The following is a 19,154-nucleotide window of genomic DNA, read 5'->3' on the forward strand; positions in this document are numbered from 1 at the left end:
GCACCTTGTTGAATCTATGCCACGAAGAATTGAGGCAGTTCTGAAGGCAAAAGGGGGTCCAACCCGTTACTAGCATGGGGTACCTAATAAAGATTGACTGCTGCTGTATTAGAGTGTGGAAATCTGCATAAAACTCATGGCTGTCTAGCGAGGGAGTGGAGTTTGTTTACCTGAAGCAATTAAGGAGAAAACACAAGACTTTCACCAGGAAACAGGTGTTCATGTCCTGGAGAAGTTAAGGAGAAAACACAAGACTTTCACCAGGAAACAGGTGTTCATGTCCTGGAGAAGTTAAGGAGATAACACAAGACCTTCACCCAGGAAACAGGTGTTCATGTCCTGGAGAAGTTAAGGAGAAAACACAAGACTTTCACCAGAAAACAGTTGTTCATGTCCTGGAGACGTTAAGGGAAAACACAAGACTTTCACAGGAAACAGGTGTTCATGTCCTGGAGAACTTAAGGAGAAAACAGAAGACTGTCACCAGGAAACAGGTGTTCATGTCCTGGAGAAGTTAGGAGGAAAACACAAGACTTTCACCAGGAAACAGGTGTTCATGTCCTGGAGAAGTTAAGGAGGAAAACACAAGACTTTCACCAGGAAACAGGGTGTTCATGTCCTGGAGAAGTTAAGGAGAAAAACACAAGACTTTCACCAGGAAACAGGTGTTCATGTCCTGGAGAAGTTAAGGAGAAAACACAAGACTTTCACCAGGAAACAGGTGTTCATGTCCTGGAGAAGTAAGGAGAAAACACAAGACCTTCACCCAGGAAACAGGTGTTCATGTCCTGGAGAAGTTAAGGAGATAACACAAGACTTTCACCAGGAAACAGGTGTTCATGTCCTGGAGAAGTTAAGGAGAAAACACAAGACTTTCACCAGGAAACAGGTGTTCATGTCCTGGAGAAGTTAAGGAGGAAAACACAAGACTTTCACCAGGAAACAGGTGTTCATGTCCTGGAGAAGTTAAGGAGAAAACACAAGACTTTCACCAGGAAACAGGTGTTCATGTCCTGGAGACGTTAAGGAGAAAACACAAGACTTTCACCAGGAACAGGTGTTCATGTCCTGGAGAAGTTAAGGAGAAACACAAGACTTTCACCAGGAAACAGGTGTTCATGTCCTGGAGAAGTTAAGGAGAAAACACAAGACTTTCACCAGGAAAACAGGTGTTCATGTCCTGGAGAAGTTAAGGAGAAAACACAAGACTTTGTCCAGGAAACAGGTGTCATGTCCTGGAGAAGTTAAGGAGAAAACACAAGACTTTCACCAGGAAACAGGTGTTCATGTCCTGGAGAAGTTAAGGAGAAAACACAAGACTTTCACCAGGAAAAAGGTGTTCATGTCCTGGAGAAGTTAAGGAGAAAACACAAGACTTTCACCCGGAAACAGGTGTTCATGTCCTGGAGAAGTTAAGGAGAAAACACAAGACTTTCACCAGGAAACAGGTGTTCATGTCCTGGAGAAGTTAAGGAGAAAACACAAGACTTTCACCAGGAAACAGGTGTTCATGTCCTGGAGAAGTTAAGGAGAAAACACAAGTGTTGAAATCGTAAAAAAAAGTGACAAACAAAAGTGTTGAAAAAAGGGACAAAAACAATACTTTACTTGATGGTAATATTATACTATATATATATATACACACACACACACTAATATTACTAGATGGTAATATTCTACCTGACTTCGTTGTTGTTGTGCAGGAGACCCGGGAGCAGAGGATCACTCAGTACCACGAAGAAGCCCACACCCCATGTGTCCTGGTGAGACTACAACTACAACTGTTTCCATGGTTACCTTTGGTTTGTCCTGCTGAGTCAGTGTAATGGACATGTCTGGAGCGCTAATCCCAACACCTGTCATGTACCGCCATTTTGTCAGATAATCTACGGCCATTTTGTCAGATAATCTACGGCCATTTTGTCAGATAATCCACAGCCATTTTGTCAGATAATCTACGGCCATTTTGTCGGATTATTTACAGCCATTTTGTTGGATAATTTACAGCCATCTTGTCGGATTATTTTCGGCCATTTAGTCAGATAATCCACGGCCATTTTGTCAGATAATCTACGGCCATTTTGTCAGATAATCTACGACAATTTTGTCGGATTATTTACAGCCATTTGTTGGATAATTTACGGCCATCTTGTTGGATAATTTACGGCCCTTTGTCGGATAATCTACGGCCATTTTGTCAGATAATCCACGGCCATTTTGTCAGATAATCCACGGCCATTTTGTCAGATAATCTACGGCCATTTTGTCAGATAATCTACGGCCATTTTGTAGGATTATTAACAGCCATTTGGTTGGATAATTTTCGGCCATCTTGGGCGGATTATTTCGGCCATTTTGTCAGATAATCTACGGCCATTTGTCGGATTATTTACAGCCATTTTGTTGAATATTTCGGCCATTTTGTCAGATAATCTACGGCCATTTTGTCGGATTATTTACAGCCATTTGTGAATTATTTTCGGCATTTTGTCAGATAATCTACGGCCATTTTGTCGGATTATTACAGCCATTTGTTGAATTATTTTCGGCCATTTTGTCAGATAATCTACGGCCATTTGTGCGGATAATTTACGGCCATTTTTGAATTATTTTCGGCCATTTGTCAGATAATCTACGGCCATTTCGTCAGATAATCTACGGCCATTTTGTCGGATTATTTACAGCCATTTTGTTGGATAATTTACGGCACATCTTGTCGGATTATTCTCGGCCATTTGTCAGATAATCCACGGCCATTTTGTCAGATAATCTACGGCCATTTTGTCGGATTATTTACAGCCATTTTGTCAGATAATCTACGGCCATTTTCTCAGATAATCTACGGTCATTTTGTCAGATATTTACGGCCATTTGTCAGATATTTACGGCCATTTTGTCAGATAATCTACGGCCATTTTGTCGGATTATTTACAGCCATTTTGTCAGATAACTACGGCATTTTCTCAGATAATCTACGGTCATTTTGTCAGATATTTACGGCCATTTTGTCAGATATTTACGGCCATTTTGTCAGATAATCTCTGCCATTTGTCAGATATTTACGGCCATTTTGTCAGTATTTACGGCCATTTTGTCAGATATTACGGCCATTTGTCAGATATTTACGGCCATTTTGTCAGATAATCCACGGCCATTTTGTCAGATAATCTACGGCCATTTTGTCGGATTATTTACAGCCATTTTGTTGGATAATTTACTGCCATCTTGTCGAATTATTTTCGGCCATTTGTCAGATAATCTACGGCCATTTTGTCAGATAATCTACGGCCATTTTGTCAGATAATCTACAGCCATTTTGTCAGATAATCTACGGCCATTTTGTCAGATAATCTACGGCCATTTTGTCAGATAATCACAGCCATTTTGTCAGATAATCTACGGCCATTTTGTCGGATTATTTACAGCCATTTTGTTGGATAATTTACAGCCATCTTGTCGGATTATTTTCGGCCATTTAGTCAGATAATCCACGGCCATTTTGTCAGATAATCTACGGCCATTTTGTCAGATAATCTACGACCATTTTGTCGGATTATTTACAGCCATTTTGTTGGATAATTTACGGCCATCTTGTTGGATAATTTACGGCCATCTTGTCGGATAATCTACGGCCATTTTGTCAGATAATCCACGGCCATTTTGTCAGATAATCCACGGCCATTTTGTCAGATAATCTACGGCCATTTTGTCAGATAATCTACGGCCATTTTGTCGGATTATTTACAGCCATTTTGTTGGATAATTTTCGGCCATCTTGTCGGATTATTTTCGGCCATTTTGTCAGATAATCTACGGCCATTTTGTCGGATTATTTACAGCCATTTTGTTGAATTATATTCGGCCATTTTGTCAGATAATCTACGGCCATTTTGTCGGATTATTTACAGCCATTTTGTTGAATTATTTTCGGCCATTTTGTCAGATAATCTACGGCCATTTTGTCGGATTATTTACAGCCATTTTGTTGAATTATTTTCGGCCATTTTGTCAGATAATCTACGGCCATTTTGTCGGATAATTTACGGCCATTTTGTTGAATTATTTTCGGCCATTTTGTCAGATAATCTACGGCCATTTCGTCAGATAATCTACGGCCATTTTGTCGGATTATTTACAGCCATTTTGTTGGATAATTTACGGCCATCTTGTCGGATTATTCTCGGCCATTTTGTCAGATAATCCACGGCCATTTTGTCAGATAATCTACGGCCATTTTGTCGGATTATTTACAGCCATTTTGTCAGATAATCTACGGCCATTTTCTCAGATAATCTACGGTCATTTTGTCAGATATTTACGGCCATTTTGTCAGATATTTACGGCCATTTTGTCAGATAACCTTCTGCCATTTTGTCAGATATTTACGGCCATTTTGTCAGATATTTACGGCCATTTTGTCAGATATTTACGGCCATTTTGTCAGATATTTACGGCCATTTTGTCAGATAATCCACGGCCATTTTGTCAGATAATCTACGGCCATTTTGTCGGATTATTTACAGCCATTTTGTTGGATAATTTACGGCCATCTTGTCGAATTATTTTCGGCCATTTTGTCAGATAATCTACGGCCATTTTGTCAGATAATCTACGGCCATTTTGTCAGATAATCTACAGCCATTTTGTCAGATAATCTACGGCCATTTTGTCGGATGATTTACAGCCATTTTGTTGGATAATTTACGGCCATCTTGTCGGATTATTTTCGGCCATTTTGTCAGATAATCCACGGCCATTTTGTCAGATAATCTACGGCCATTTTGTCAGATAATCTACGGCCATTTTGTCAGATAATCTACGGCCATTTTGTCGGATTATTTACAGCCATTTTGTTGGATAATTTACGGCCATTTTGTCAGATAATCTACGGCCATTTTGTCGGATTATTTACAGCCATTTTTTTGGATAATTTTCGGCCATTTTGTCAGATAATCTACGGCCATTTTGTTGGATAATTTACAGCCATTTTGTTGAATTATTTTCGGCCATTTTGTCAGATAATCTACGGCCATTTTGTCAGATAATCTACGGCCATTTTGTAGGATTATTTACAGCCATTTTGTTGGATAATTTACGGCCATCTTGTCGGATTATTCTCGGCCATTTTGTCAGATAATCCACGGCCATTTTGTCAGATAATCTACGGCCATTTTGTCGGATTATTTACAGCCATTTTGTCGGATCATTTTCGGCCATTTTGTCAGATAATCTACGGCCATTTTGTCAAATAATCTACGGTCATTTTGTCAGATATTTACGGCCATTTTGTCAGATAATCTACAGCCATTTTGTCAGATATTTACGGCCATTTTGTCAGATAATCTACAGCCATTTTGTCAGATAATCTACAGCCATTTTGTCAGATATTTACGGCCATTTTGTCAGATATTTACGGCCATTTTGTCAGATATTTACGGCCATTTTGTCAGATATTTACGGCCATTTTGTCAGATAATCTACGGCCATTTTGTCAGATATTTACGGCCATTTTGTCAGATATTTACGGCCATTTTGTCAGATATTTACGGCCATTTTGTCAGATATTTACGGCCATTTTGTCAGATATTTACGGCCATTTTGTGTGTCTCCAGGGTCTGAGGGAGGGGTCGCTGCTGCTGGTGGAGGGAGACAAAGCCACGCTACTGGGAACCACCAAGGCCAGACTCTTCACCAGGTAACACACACACACACACTCACACACACACACAGACAGACACACACACACACAGAGACACACACACACACACGCATGCTCACAGACACAGAGTCACGCACACATACACACACGCACGTACGCACATACGCAGACACACTAACTAGTAACTAAAGTAACTAGTAACTAAAGCAACTATTAACCAGTAACCGTAATCATAACGATGTGTGTGTGTTTTAGGGGAAAGCCCACAGTGGAGTACGACCCTGGTAGTGACCTCAGCTTCCTGCTGACACGTTGACCAATCAGAAGAAAGCAGGAAATGAAGACCTCACATTTCACAACGTCAATAAAGATTCAAAGAGAAATCTGCTTCTGCGATCATGTTTTCTGACTTTAGTTAAGAAGAAACTTAAGTTCTTTCACTCTGCTCTTTTCTACTTCTACTCCACTAATATGAATAATAATAATAATATTAATAATGTATACTGTAAGGGGAAATTACAATGTTTCCACTCTGTTAATACACACCCAGGTCCTATACTTTCTTTCTTTCCTTGTTTCCTTTTTTCTTTCTTTCAAAATACAATTGAATACTGGCCCCAAAATGCAAAATGCATTCTGGTCTGGGTCTCAGAGACCCGCAAGCCGAGGCCACGCTAGTAGAGATATGCAGTTGATGGGGAAACAGCTAGCTTAGCTTAGCATAAAGACTGGAAAGAAGGGGAAACAGCTAGCTTAGCTTAGCATACAGACTGGAAACAGCTAGCCTAACTCCATCCAAAGGTAAACCTACCAGATATGAGAGGTGGTGATGTTTTTATCCAAAATGTCCAAATAGAAAATTAAAGTGTATATTTTATCAGAGCTTTCTGTGATACGAGAGGAGAATGCAACTGTAATAACACTTCATATTAACTATTAATAATTCATATAGTCCACTGGTTTAAAGAACTGGTTTCTTTTAATTCTTAAAACTGATGTGTTGGGTTCTTTATTCATCTGATTTCCTTTACTATATAATCAACTAAGCATTCAAAAATAAAAGACATATAGTCTTAAACAGTGTTGAGTCCTGTTATTGTTTTCTATAAGGGACAAATTATTAATACCGCAATACATAACACTAATTTATTAACTTAAGTGTTACAGTTATTTTTGAAATTTATGGTCAATAAACCTCATTTATAGGAAATTGTACCTAATGTTTGAGTTAGAAAAGCAGAAATTAGGAATTATTGAGACTAAAATTAAAGGAATGGATGTTGATGATAATCACAGACTGGAATATGTCAACTTTTACTCAATACTATTTCAAAACATTTGTTTTCAAATGCTATAAAATTAAATTAGACCCAGGCTCTTGGTAGGCGGTGTCTGATGGGCCGGTTGGGTTAGAATGAAGAGTGGAAATAACAGTCATAAAAAAATAGTAGTCTGTAGCAGTTCTTTGTAGTAGTTCATGGCATAGCAGGGCACTGTGGGCATTACAAGGCACAGCAGGACGTAGCAGGACGTAGCAGGACGTAGCAGATGAACATGGCATCGCGTAGTAGTCCCGTGTAGCGGGACCATGGCGACAGCTGCTACCATGATTTTGGAGCCTCCCTGGTCCGAGGGAACATGCTGGGTAAAAAAGAACATAAGGACTCCGGGGAATGACTCCCCAGAGCTGGGTTAGTAACTAGGTTAGTAACTAGGTTAGTAACTAGGTTAGTAACTAGATTAGTAACAGGCATTTCTGGGACATGGATGCACATAAATGGAAAGATAGAAAGATAGAGGAGAGAGGAGCTCAGTCCCCAGCTGTCTAAAACTATTACAGCAAAACCAAGAGAGACAGGGTAAAGAGAGGAGCCTGGTCGGGCTAGAACTCTCCCCAACCGGATCACATCAGGCTAGAACTCTCCCCAACCGGATCACATCAGGCTAGAACTCCCCCCAACCGGATCACATCAGGCTAGAACTCTCCCCAACCGGATCACATCAGGCTAGAACTCCCCCCAACCGGATCACATCAGGCTAGAACTCCCCCCAACCGGATCACATCAGGCTAGAACTCTCCCCAACCGGATCGGGCTGTATGCCAAGTCTCCCTTTAGTTTATTATATGCTTGATTATATGATAGATAAATCAGACAACTATGACGAGAAGCAGGTGGGCCGGGTTAGGCGGACGCTGCGACTCCTCACTCCCTAACAATATTCAATTCTATGCCCTAACTATAAGCTTTATCAAAGAGGAAAGTCTTAAGCCTACTAAATATGGAGACGGTGTCTGCCTCCCGAACCCCAACTGGAACCTGGTTCCACAGGAGAGGAGCCTGATAGCTGAACGTTTTGGTCCCTGGACCCAGACTGGAACCTGGTTCCAAAGGAGAGGAGCCTGATAACTGAACGCTCTGGTCCCTGGACCCAGACTGGAACCTGGTTCCACAGGAGAGGACCCTGATAACTGAACGCTCTGGCTCCCGTTCTACTTTTAGAGACTCTAGGAACCACAAGTAACCCTGCATTCTGGGAGCGCAGTGCTCTGGTGGGGTAGTAAGGTACTATGAGCTCTTTAAGATAAGATGGAGCCTGACCATGAAGAGCTTTGTAGGTGAGAAGAAGGATTTTAAATTTTATTCTGGATTTTACAGGAAGCCAATGCAGAGAAGCTAAAAAAGGAGAGATGTGGTCTCTTTTCCTGGTTCCCGTCAGAACACGTGCTGCAGCATTCTGGATCAGCTGAAGAGTCTTTATGGACGTCTTCGAGCAGCCTGATAATAAAGAATTGCAGTAATCCAGCCTAGAAGTAACAAATGCATGGACTTTCTCCACCTCCCAGGTGTCCAGGGGGTTCCGCCTTTGCCGCTGCCCGCAATTAAGCAAATGTCCTTAGTTCTTTGTCTTTTTTCATTTCTTCATAGAGCAAATAGCGTTATATCTTTCAGAGTTAAAACATTTCCGAGCACAGGCCTGTTTTACACAGTCTATGCCATAGACATTTGTAGTTTCCAACTGGAAACCCAGAAATTCCAACATTCAATTTTAACCTGAACACAACATAGTCTGTGCCCCTTGCATCATGGCGTTACCAATATATCTCAACCTTTACCCTTTTTCATGATGGAGTGTAATCCTACAGTCTCTGGGCAGATTCTTCTGTTGCCCCACACACACACACACACACACACACACACACACACACACACACACACACACACACACACACACACACACACACACTCACAAACACAGTCACAGGGTTGGGTCCTATATCCGGTGCAACTTCCAGAGCACTTTTAACTGCTTCCTCAATTTGACAGCACACAGCTCTTTTCCAACAAGCACATGAAACTTCTTCCAGTAAGAGGTGAAATATTTGGGTATTTCCATTTCCTTTTTTCACTGTATACTTCTACTGCACTAAATCTCAGATGTAAACGTAAATACCCTGTTGAAAGACTGGCCCGGTGTACCCGTCGCCTGGCACCTTTACCCTTTTCCTTGATGGGGTGTAATCAACAACAGTTAATTTACTATATTTTTCAGACTATAACTCACACTTTTTTTTATAGTTTAGCTGGTCCTGTGACCTATAGTCAGGTGTGACTTATATATCAAAACATATATAGTTTAACCCTCTGAGCCCGAGACACTCGCCCACGAGTTTAAAAGTACCTCTGATTCATAGTTTAATAACTTTTGAACCATACAAGCGATTTACTCACTTTTGGTTTCGTTTGAATCCTGACGTTTTCGGCTTTATGGCGGTCTTTTCCGGGTCTTTCTAGCCTCTACAGGGGGTTTTCTATCCAGCCTGGAAATTCAGCCTCTTTGGGCTTTAAATCCATACTGTTATATCCAAGATTGATCCACTTTTTATCCATAATTCATTGCGTTTTGGCTCATTTCTGCCGCTTATCGCTCTTACGTCTCTCTCTCTGTCTGTCCTATGTATTTTTCAGGAAGTACATGCCCATATATGGGAGATAAGGCACCCCTCTTGTATGGAAGGCCAGAGGGGACAAAAATGCCTATATACTCTATGGAAGGCAAAATAATGCACTATTTAGACACATATTTGCTTGTATAACATTGCTGTGGGTGTAATATCAATAAATATGACATTATTATGTTATTATTGGCATAAATAAATGTCATGAGAGCAAAACGTCTGGACTTTTTTGGAAAAAATGCATGTATTTTGTCAACAGTATAAGTTATAATGATTATTTCTTCCCAGTGTGACTCCCAAGACATATGAGAAGTGTTATAGAGGTTTTACTTATATGTCTGTGATATCAATACATATCTGGAAGATTCATTTATTTATTTATTTATTCATCTTTAAGGCCCTACAACCATTTTTAACATGCAAGTGACCTCACTGCAACCCAAATATTCTAATAACCCAGTTTGTCCTAAAAAAATGATGTTCATATCTTGACTGTAGACAACAGGGTTGATGTTTTACAAGCTTTTTTATAAAATAAATCCAGACGGAAAATAAACTGTAAAAATGGCCTCAGGGCCCAGAGCGTTAACATGTTATTAAATGTTAATTCATGTTGAAAAAAATACCGTCTGCAGAAGCAAGAGGGCGCTCTAGGCTCATGACGACTACATGCTGCTCCTAAAGACAACTGAGAGAGAAAAATCCTATTTTGCAGATTACCAACTGCAGGTAGTAAAACAGGCAGTCAAACGGTAACCGAGCAGCAGAAAGAAAGTTCTGGGTGAGGGAGAAACTTGTGAGGGACTGGTGAAAAGGTTCCTCTTACTGCAATGGAGAAAACAAGACAGCTGATTGGCCAGGGCTGAAAGCAAGATGGCCAGAGCTGGAGAACATCTGTGAAGGAAGTGTTGCATTTTGATTCAGTTGCACCAAAAAGTAAAAAACATTTTTATCAAAAACTAAATTCCACACTGCGTAGACAGTAGAAAGCCTGAGGCCAGCGGCGCGCGACTGACCCGTGTTCTTAATTATCTGCTTCTTGTAATGGGAAAATTACATTTAAGCATTAATTTTCAAATTAATTATTCATAATAAGATCTCCAATGCCTCTCAGAGTTTATGACTTCTGTATCTGTCCTCTGTGTGTTCTCCTTGTGGGAGACAACTGGATTTGTTATGACTTTGCATTTTTTCTCAAAGGATAGATGGCATAATATATACAGTGGTGTGAAAAAGTGTTTGCCCCCTTCCTCATTTCCTGTTCCTTTGCATGTTTGTCACACTTAAGTGTTTCGGAACATCAAACCAATTTAAACAATAGTCAAGGACAACACAAGTAAACACAAAATGCAATTTGTAAATGAAGGTGTTTATTATTAAAAGGTGAAAAAAAATCCAAACCATCATGGCCCTGTGTGAAAAAGTGATTGCCCCCTACACCTAATAACTGGTTGGGCCACCCTTAGCAGCAACAACTGCAACCAAGCGTTTGCGATAACGTGCAATGAGGCTTTTACAGCGTCCTGGAGGAATTTTGGCCCACTCATCTTCGCAGAATTGTCCTAATTCAGTTACATTAGAGGGTTTTCGAGCATGAACGGCCTTTTTAAGGTCATACCACAACATCTCAATAGGATTCAGGTCAGGACTTTGGCTAGGCCACTCCAAAGTCTTCATTTTGTTTTTCTTCAGCCATTCGGTGGTGGACTTGCTGGTGTGTTTAGGATCATTGTCCTGCTGCAGAACCCAAGTTCGTTTCAGCTTGAGTACACGAACAGATGGTCGGACATTCTCCTTCAGGATCTCTTGGTAGACAGCAGAATTCATAGTTCCTTTTATCACGGCAAGTCTTCCAGGTCCTGAAGCAGCAAAACAGCCCCAGACCATCACACTACCACCACCATATTTTACTGTTGGTATAATGTTCTTTTTATGAAATGCAGTGTTCCTTCTACGCCAGATATATTTGGACACACACCTTCCAAGAGTTCCACTTTTGTCTCATCGGTCCACAGAATGTTGTCCCAAAAGTCTTGGGGATCATCAAGATGTGTTGTGGAGAAATTGAGACGAGCTTTGATGTTCTTTTTGCTCAGCAGTGGTTTTCTCCTTGGAACTCTGCCATGCAGGCCATTTTGCCCAGTCTTTCCTGATGGTGGAGGCATGAACGCTGACCTTAACTGAGGCAAGTGAGGCCTGCAGTTCTTTGGACGTTGTTGTGGGGTCTTTTTGTGACCTCTTGGATGAGTCGTCGCTGCGCTCTTGGGGTAATTTTGGGCGGCCGGCCACTCCTGGGAAGGTTCACCACTGTTCCATGTCTTCACCATTTGTGGATAATGGCTCTCACTGTGGTTCGCTGGATTCCCAAAGCTTTGGAAATGGCTTTATAACCCTTTCCAGACTAATAGATCTCAATTACTTTCTTTCTCAATTGTTCCTGCATTTCTTTAGGTCTCGGCATGATGTGTAGCTTTTAAGGATCTTCTGGTGGACCTTACTGTGTCAAGCAGCTCCTATTTAAGTGATGCCTTGATTGTGAACAGGTGTGGCAATAATCAGGCCTGGGTGTGGCTAGAGAAATTGAACTCAGGTGTGGACAACCACAGTTATAGTATGTTTTAACAAGGGGGGCAATCACTTTTTCACACAGGGCCATGATGGTTAGGATTTTTTTTCACCTTTAATAATAAACACCTTCATTTACAAATTGCATTTTGTGTTTACTTGTGTTGTCCTTGACTATTGTTTAAATTGGTTTGATGTTCCGAAACACTTAAGTGTGACAAACATGCAAAGGAACAGGAAATGAGGAAGGGGGCAAACATTTTTTCACACCACTGTAAGGTCTGACAGAAACAGTTGTCTAGAGCTGTGTTTATCAGAGCAGGACCCAGGTCCCAGGTCCCGAGACCATAGCTTATCCAAAGAGACAAGATGTTCTTTTTCAGCTAAGATAAAATGACCGTTGAAGGAACTTGACCCATGGAGGGCAGATTCTGAAAGACGTAATAGATCCAACTGTCTGCCTGAGATCCATTAATTATGTTTAAGATTAAACTGTTTTCTAAACCAGGTATTCTTTCCTCTGGTGGCACGGGATATAAAGAAGTGTATTACTGATTAAATCCACACAGAACTCTGGTCAATCTGTAACTTTGTGCGTTGTGAAAACTGTTCTAATCATTTTGATTGTTCTCTCCAGAAAAAACTTAAACCTTGATTCAGTTTGCAGCCAGTCTTCATTCTGTTTCAACAGAGTCTCACTTCCAACAAATTCCTCTCTCGCTGGACAAGAATCTTCCACCACAGTCTGAACCAAAACAACATGTATTGATTTGTGCAGCGTCACCCAGTCCAGAAAGAGCTCCATGTGTAGTGGTTCAGGGAACCAACATTATTTTTACTGGTAGGCATACCCGTGTCTTGGCCTTTTGGAATCAGATTTAATTTGGACTGTTTCAGTTCCCATCTCTAGGCGTGAATGGGGATCAAATGATTTAACCCTCTGAGCCCTGAGGCCATTTTTACAGTTTATTTTCCGTCTGGATTTATTTTATAAAAAGCTTGTAAAACATCAACCCTGTTGTCTACAGTCAAGATATGAACATCATTTTTTTTAGGACAAACTGGGCTATTAGAATATTTGGGTTGCAGTGAGGTCACTTGCATGTTAAAAATGGTTGTAGGGCCTTAAAGATAAATAAATAAATAAATAAATGAATCTTCCAGATATGTATTGATATCACAGATATATAAGTAAAACTTCTAAAACACTTCTCATATGTCTTGGGAGTCACACTGTGAAGAAATAATCATTATAACTTATACTGTTGACAAAATACATGCATTTTTTCCAAAAAAGTCAAGACGTTTTGCTCTCATGACATTTATTTATGCCAATAATAACATAATAATGTCCTATTTATTGATATTACACCCACAGCAATGTTATACAAGCAAATATGTGTCTAAATAGTGCATTATTTTGCCTTCAATAGAGTCTATAGGCATTTTTGTCCCCTCTGGCCTTCCATACAAGAGGGGTGCCTTTATCTCCCATATATGGGCATGTACTTCCTGAAAAATAGACAGGACAGACAGAAAGAGAGACGGAGGAGCGATCCAGCGGCAGAAATGAGCCAAAACACGATGAATTATGGACATAAAGTGGACCAATCTTGGATATAACAGTATGGATTTAAAGCCCAAAGAGGCTGAAGTTCCAGGATAGATAGAAAATCCCCTGTAGAGGCTAGAAAGACCCGGAAAAGACCTCCGTAAAGATTAAATCGTCAGGATTCAAACGAAACCGAAAGTAAGTAAATCCCTTTTATGGTTCAAAAGTTATTAAACTATGAATCAGAGGTACTTTTTTCACACACAGGGTTGAATATCTTATTAGATTATTAGATTATATAACATCCTGGACGTGCCAAGTAAGTTGGCTGAGGTAAGTCAATTAATTTCATAGTTTTAGTCTGAACTTTGGATGCATGCATGCTGGTTAGACAGCGTTTTGCAGTGTTGGAAAGTCAGATTCTTGCTGTTTTTTCAGTTTGTATGTTGTACTTCTAATTTTTGTCATTTCTTTCATAGGAAAAGATGGCCCACCCACTTTTGTACTGACCACCCGAAATCCACCCTACGCCACTGGGGTAAGTAATCATTAAATACAATGACATAATTCTGACATGGAGTATTCTCCACAGTGAGTTTCTTTAGGCCAATGAGTTCTGGGCTGCCTATAAACCAATGTCCAATACATTGTACGTGAATATTATTCACGAATATAGAATTGTTTGCCCTTTTAGAGAAAACCACAGTCAGTAAGTCAGGACCAGACACTGTTTGTGACAATATGGCTTTATTTTTTAATGCTTATTGATTATATAATGAAGGAAAACAGATGAATAAGAACCCAACACACCAGAAACTCCTCTGGTATCACAGAACGTTCTGACAACATTTGGACTTTTATTTTTTCTATTTGGACATTTTGGATGAGAAGATGGTCACCACTCCTGTCTGGTAGGTGGATGTTGTTACCTTCAGACAGCGCTGACAGACAATACTCAGACAACTACACTGGAAAAGATGTTTTATGGATTTAATTGTGTTGTTTATAGATTAAAAGTCCAATAACTGATTGTTTCTGATGTTAAAACCCAAATGTGAACCGTTGGATGACGTGAGAAGTGAGTGTGTGAGCGGAGAGCTGTGTCTGACTGCAGAACAAACTGAAAGTTAATCAATGCTAGAGATTAGAGATGAATCAATGCTAGAGATTAGAGATGAGCTGTAGAGAGATCATGATGTGGGGGGGGGGGTTCACAGGTTCTTGGAGCACAGGAAAGAATTCAAGTTGTCACACGACTGGTCGTACCAGCCCAATCCTGTAGAGAGAGATTTAAGAGTTTAACGTTTTATCTTTCAGACTGGAACATATGACCACCTGCTATAAGTTTAGAGATCATTTTTGGATCATCATGTTTCTTTAAAAGACAAGATGTTTCATATGTTGTTGGTTTTTACCCAGAAAGTTCATCTCAAGGCAGTCCTCATTTCCACTGTAGTTGTCAGGCTGCCCCAAAATCCAGCGTTTGTAGTCTAATGTGGATCCATCAGACCACATCCACACGCCCTCCTGGAGGAGAAAGATCGGTTCAAAGGAAAATCAGAAGAGGATCCTCCTTTTTCTGTTTCATTTAGAGTAATTTTCCTCTCTGTTCTTTTTTTCTGTCATCAAATTTCAATTTCTAAATAGCTCAAGAGACTAGTGACATCACTTCCTGTGATGATTAAAGTCTCACCTGCACTGAGTCAGAGCCTCCGATCCAAGTCCGTCTGTATTCACCGCTCACTTGCTTAATGAAGGTTTTGAGGAACACCTGTTCCTCTTCTGAGTGGACTGAAGCCAGATTCCCACCGGCGGCCTTGCAGAAGTTCTAGTGGAGACAAAATAACATTTTAAACCATTTAAGATAAAACATAAACCTAATCACGAGATGACACAGATGCAATCTCAGGACATCTCATTATAATACTGACAGACCTTTGGACAATGCAGGACTTTTACTGTAACAAAGTATTACTACTTTTAGAGACTGAACTCCCCCAAAACCAGCCCCAGAAGTTGTTTGTTCAAGCAGCAATTAGGACTCTTATTTAGGTTCATAGTGGTGGCGCCCTCTAGTGGCCGTAGTAGCAAAGCAGGAAGTAAAGTGATTCATTTTTATCTCCTGTCATAACTACTCTGACCACTAGAAATCTAAATATAGGTCAGGACAGTCTGGATAGTACTGCTGCACCTCGGCATCGATCCAACTCTTTCCCTGGAAGTTGAAACTGAAACAGCGAGAGTTGAACTGAGTCCAACCAAGAGGACAGGGACCTAAGGGAGACAAAGTTATAGTTAAAGTTAGACTCTTGTTATGTAGCAGTTTGGATTTCTTATTGTGTGTGTGTGTGTGTGTCTCCTCTCTCCCTTCTCCAGCTTGGTTGGTTATTGCATGTGCTCCCTGGATAAAGGAGGGAGGAGACCCTCATATTTTCTCCTCCATCATTCCGTGTGATGCAATCAGTCGAGAGCAGATGTACGGGAAGTTAACGTCTCGTCGTACAGCCAGGGACAGCGAGGTGTGTGTGGTACCTGATGTTAAACGTGTGATGGACTGATATGGACTCCATCCTCCCAAATGGATAAAGGACTTGCATGCTAGAGAATGTCTTCAGTTCCTCTGCAGAGTAACTCAGGTCTTTGATTAATTAATTACAGAGGAAGGACACACACACACACACCCACACACACACACCACACCACACACACACACAACACACACACACACACACACACACACCACACACACACACACACACACACACACACACACACACACACACACAACACACACACACACACACACACACACACACACACACACACACACACACAACACACACCACACACCACACACACACACACACACACACACACACACCACACCACACACACACACAACACACACACACACACACACACACTGAGTCAGAGATACTGGACTGACCTGGGCAGGTGGGGTTAGTTTCTCCACGACACTGTGAACACAAAAAAGACGTGTTAAACAAGCAGTCTGATTACAGGACTACTCTACTTAACTTTATTTATACATCATCTTTGATACAAACATGCAGCCAACATGCTTCATAGAACAAACTTATCTAATATTTCAGCTTCCAGTTTGCACTCAGCCTACATTAAAACTAGTAACATTATTAAATCACTGTCTCATAATCTTACAGGCTGGGAAACCACTGCATTACACTGCATGTACAACACATAGTTTTTAGTTGTTTACTTACAGATGGAGCCAACAGTCCGATGGACAAACAGAGCAACAAAGCTAACGGAACGCCTGACGCCATCTGTGGAAAGACGTCAACAAAGTCAACACACCGCAGACAAGGACATGCAGTGCTTTGCAAAAGTATTCACCCTCTTTGCTTTTTACCTATTTTGTTTTACTACAGCCTTTAGTTCAATGTTTTTTTTAATCTTAATTGTACGTGATGGATCAGAACAAAATAGTCTAACTTGGTGAAGTGAAATGAGAAAGATATTTACATAAAACAATTTTTTTAGAAACGGCGTGTGTATTCACCCCCTTTGTTATGAAGCCCATATAAGGCTCTGGTGCAACCACTTACCTTCAGAAGTCACATAATTAGTGAAATGATGTCCACCTGTGTGCAATCTTAGTGTCACATGATCTTTCATTACATATACACACCTTTTCTGAAAGGCCCCAGAGGCTGCAACACCTAAGCAAGAGGCCCCACTAACCAAACACTGCCATGAAGATCAAGGAAGTCTCCAAAACCAGTAAGGAACAATGTTGTGGAGAAGTACAAGTCAGGGTTAGGTTTAAACAATATCCAAATCTTTCATGAGTCCCAGGAGCACCATCCCATCTATCATAACCAAATGGAAAGAACATGGCACATGTGATGAGACTAAAAAGAAATCAAAGAATCAAAGAAAACGCTATAACTGGATGGATCTTCTTCTGTATGTTCAATGACGCTCAATCCAAGTTATTTCCAGTTTTTTGAGGCAACATAACACGAAAAATGCCATGGGGGGGGGGTGAATACTTTTACGCTGTAAATTCAGACAATTAATGACTGTGATCAGTGATCCATTTATCAAATTAAAGTATCCTGCTAGTTATAAGTGCATTATATAATATAGTTATAGTTTGATATTAAATAGATTTTTTTAAATGTCTAAATATTAAATACACTAAGAGTTCTCAAAATATAAAATGTCCTCATGATGAATACCAGACTAGTTATTAAAAATAGATTTAATGTGATAATGAATTGAAATATAATTACCTTTGCTGAGGTGGTGATTGGCTGACAGAAGAACAGGCTGATGACTGTCACTGATAGAAAATAACAGAGTCACAGATCTGAAGAGCATTAAATACTCAAAAATAACAAATAAGGTTAAACGTAATCTGATTTACTAATGCAGTCACAATCTGCATTTAATTTCTAATATCTGATATAAACCAAATATATCAAACTTTCAGGCCAAACTGATTGGAAATAATAAAGTACATGTTGAAATATCCATTATACTCACATCAGTACTCTTTGTTCTGCCTGGTTTGGTTTGGAGGGAGAAGAGAGTCAAGGCCCTTATATACCTTGGAAAGGGGCGGGTCTTAGTCATGATTGACAGTCCACTGTCCCACAGAACAGCCCCCCTCCTTGGTCCAGTAGATCAGGGTTCACAGTGTCAAGGCCATGATACTTCACTCCCTCTTTAGAAACTTCTAATGTTGATGATTATCACCATCAATCAGAACTGTGTGATTAGTTTTTTTTAAGGAATCATTGATAACTTTTGTGATATGGCTGTGGTATATTTGTTAATGTTCTTAAATTGTGCAACAGGGACAACTTAACACAATGAAGAGAACACATGCTGTAAGGGAAAAATTAGATATTCATTCATTATTTTTATTCAAATAAGAGCCATCTGGTAACATGTGTTTCATCCTTGTGTTATTGTAGTAACCTGACATTTTCCCAGCCCTAATTACTGGGTGACATTAAGCGTTCATTTTAAAATAATTGTAAAATTTCTTTGCAGCACTTTGCAGTTAGCTGACGTTAGCTAGTAATTAGCGTCCCTCCACCTTTGCTGGCTGGTTTAAGTTGCTGCAGCCGCTAACGAGGCTCCAAAGCTGTCGGGTGTTCGTAGTCAGTTGGAATCAACAGTCGATAGTGTTGCACCTAACGTCAGAATCACATCACAAATGATTCTGTGATTTGTGATATCAAAGAATCTTCAGGGAGACCAAATGGTGCAATAATAGATCTTTATCCAATTGAAAGAGCCTGAGTAATTTTTCTGTATAAAATGACTGACTTTCCTTAAGCATTTGTTCCTTTTAGCCACAAAACAGACACACACTCTTCATTCATTCGACATCCCGGAAACCACAACTCCATATAAGGTCACTTAAG

At 40.2% G+C, this 19,154-nt stretch overlaps 1 protein-coding gene and 1 long non-coding RNA gene across 2 annotated transcripts; one reads left to right on the forward strand and one right to left on the reverse strand.

Moving 5' to 3' along the window:
• The first annotated feature begins 1,687 nt into the window (after nucleotides 1–1,687).
• On the forward strand, nucleotides 1,688–6,732 carry LOC116678702 (uncharacterized). Its single transcript, XR_004329378.1, has 3 exons — nucleotides 1,688–1,763; nucleotides 5,613–5,695; nucleotides 5,915–6,732. It is a non-coding gene; the product is annotated as an uncharacterized LOC116678702 (long non-coding RNA).
• An 8,364-nt stretch (nucleotides 6,733–15,096) lies between these two features.
• Nucleotides 15,097–18,283, reverse strand: LOC116678700 (galactose-specific lectin nattectin). The gene is made up of 7 exons (XM_032508455.1): nucleotides 18,265–18,283; nucleotides 18,012–18,061; nucleotides 16,977–17,039; nucleotides 16,682–16,712; nucleotides 15,926–16,008; nucleotides 15,428–15,562; nucleotides 15,097–15,261 (listed from the first exon to the last, which is right to left on the reverse strand). Exons 3-7 carry the CDS (start codon nucleotides 17,037–17,039, stop codon nucleotides 15,112–15,114), a joined length of 462 nt encoding a protein of 153 aa, XP_032364346.1. The 5' UTR covers nucleotides 18,012–18,061; nucleotides 18,265–18,283; the 3' UTR covers nucleotides 15,097–15,111.
• Between the last annotated feature and the right edge of the window lie 871 nt (nucleotides 18,284–19,154).

This window comes from Etheostoma spectabile, unplaced genomic scaffold (assembly GCF_008692095.1).
Source record: "Etheostoma spectabile isolate EspeVRDwgs_2016 unplaced genomic scaffold, UIUC_Espe_1.0 scaffold00007798, whole genome shotgun sequence".
In the NCBI taxonomy this organism is placed as follows: domain Eukaryota; kingdom Metazoa; phylum Chordata; class Actinopteri; order Perciformes; family Percidae; genus Etheostoma; species Etheostoma spectabile.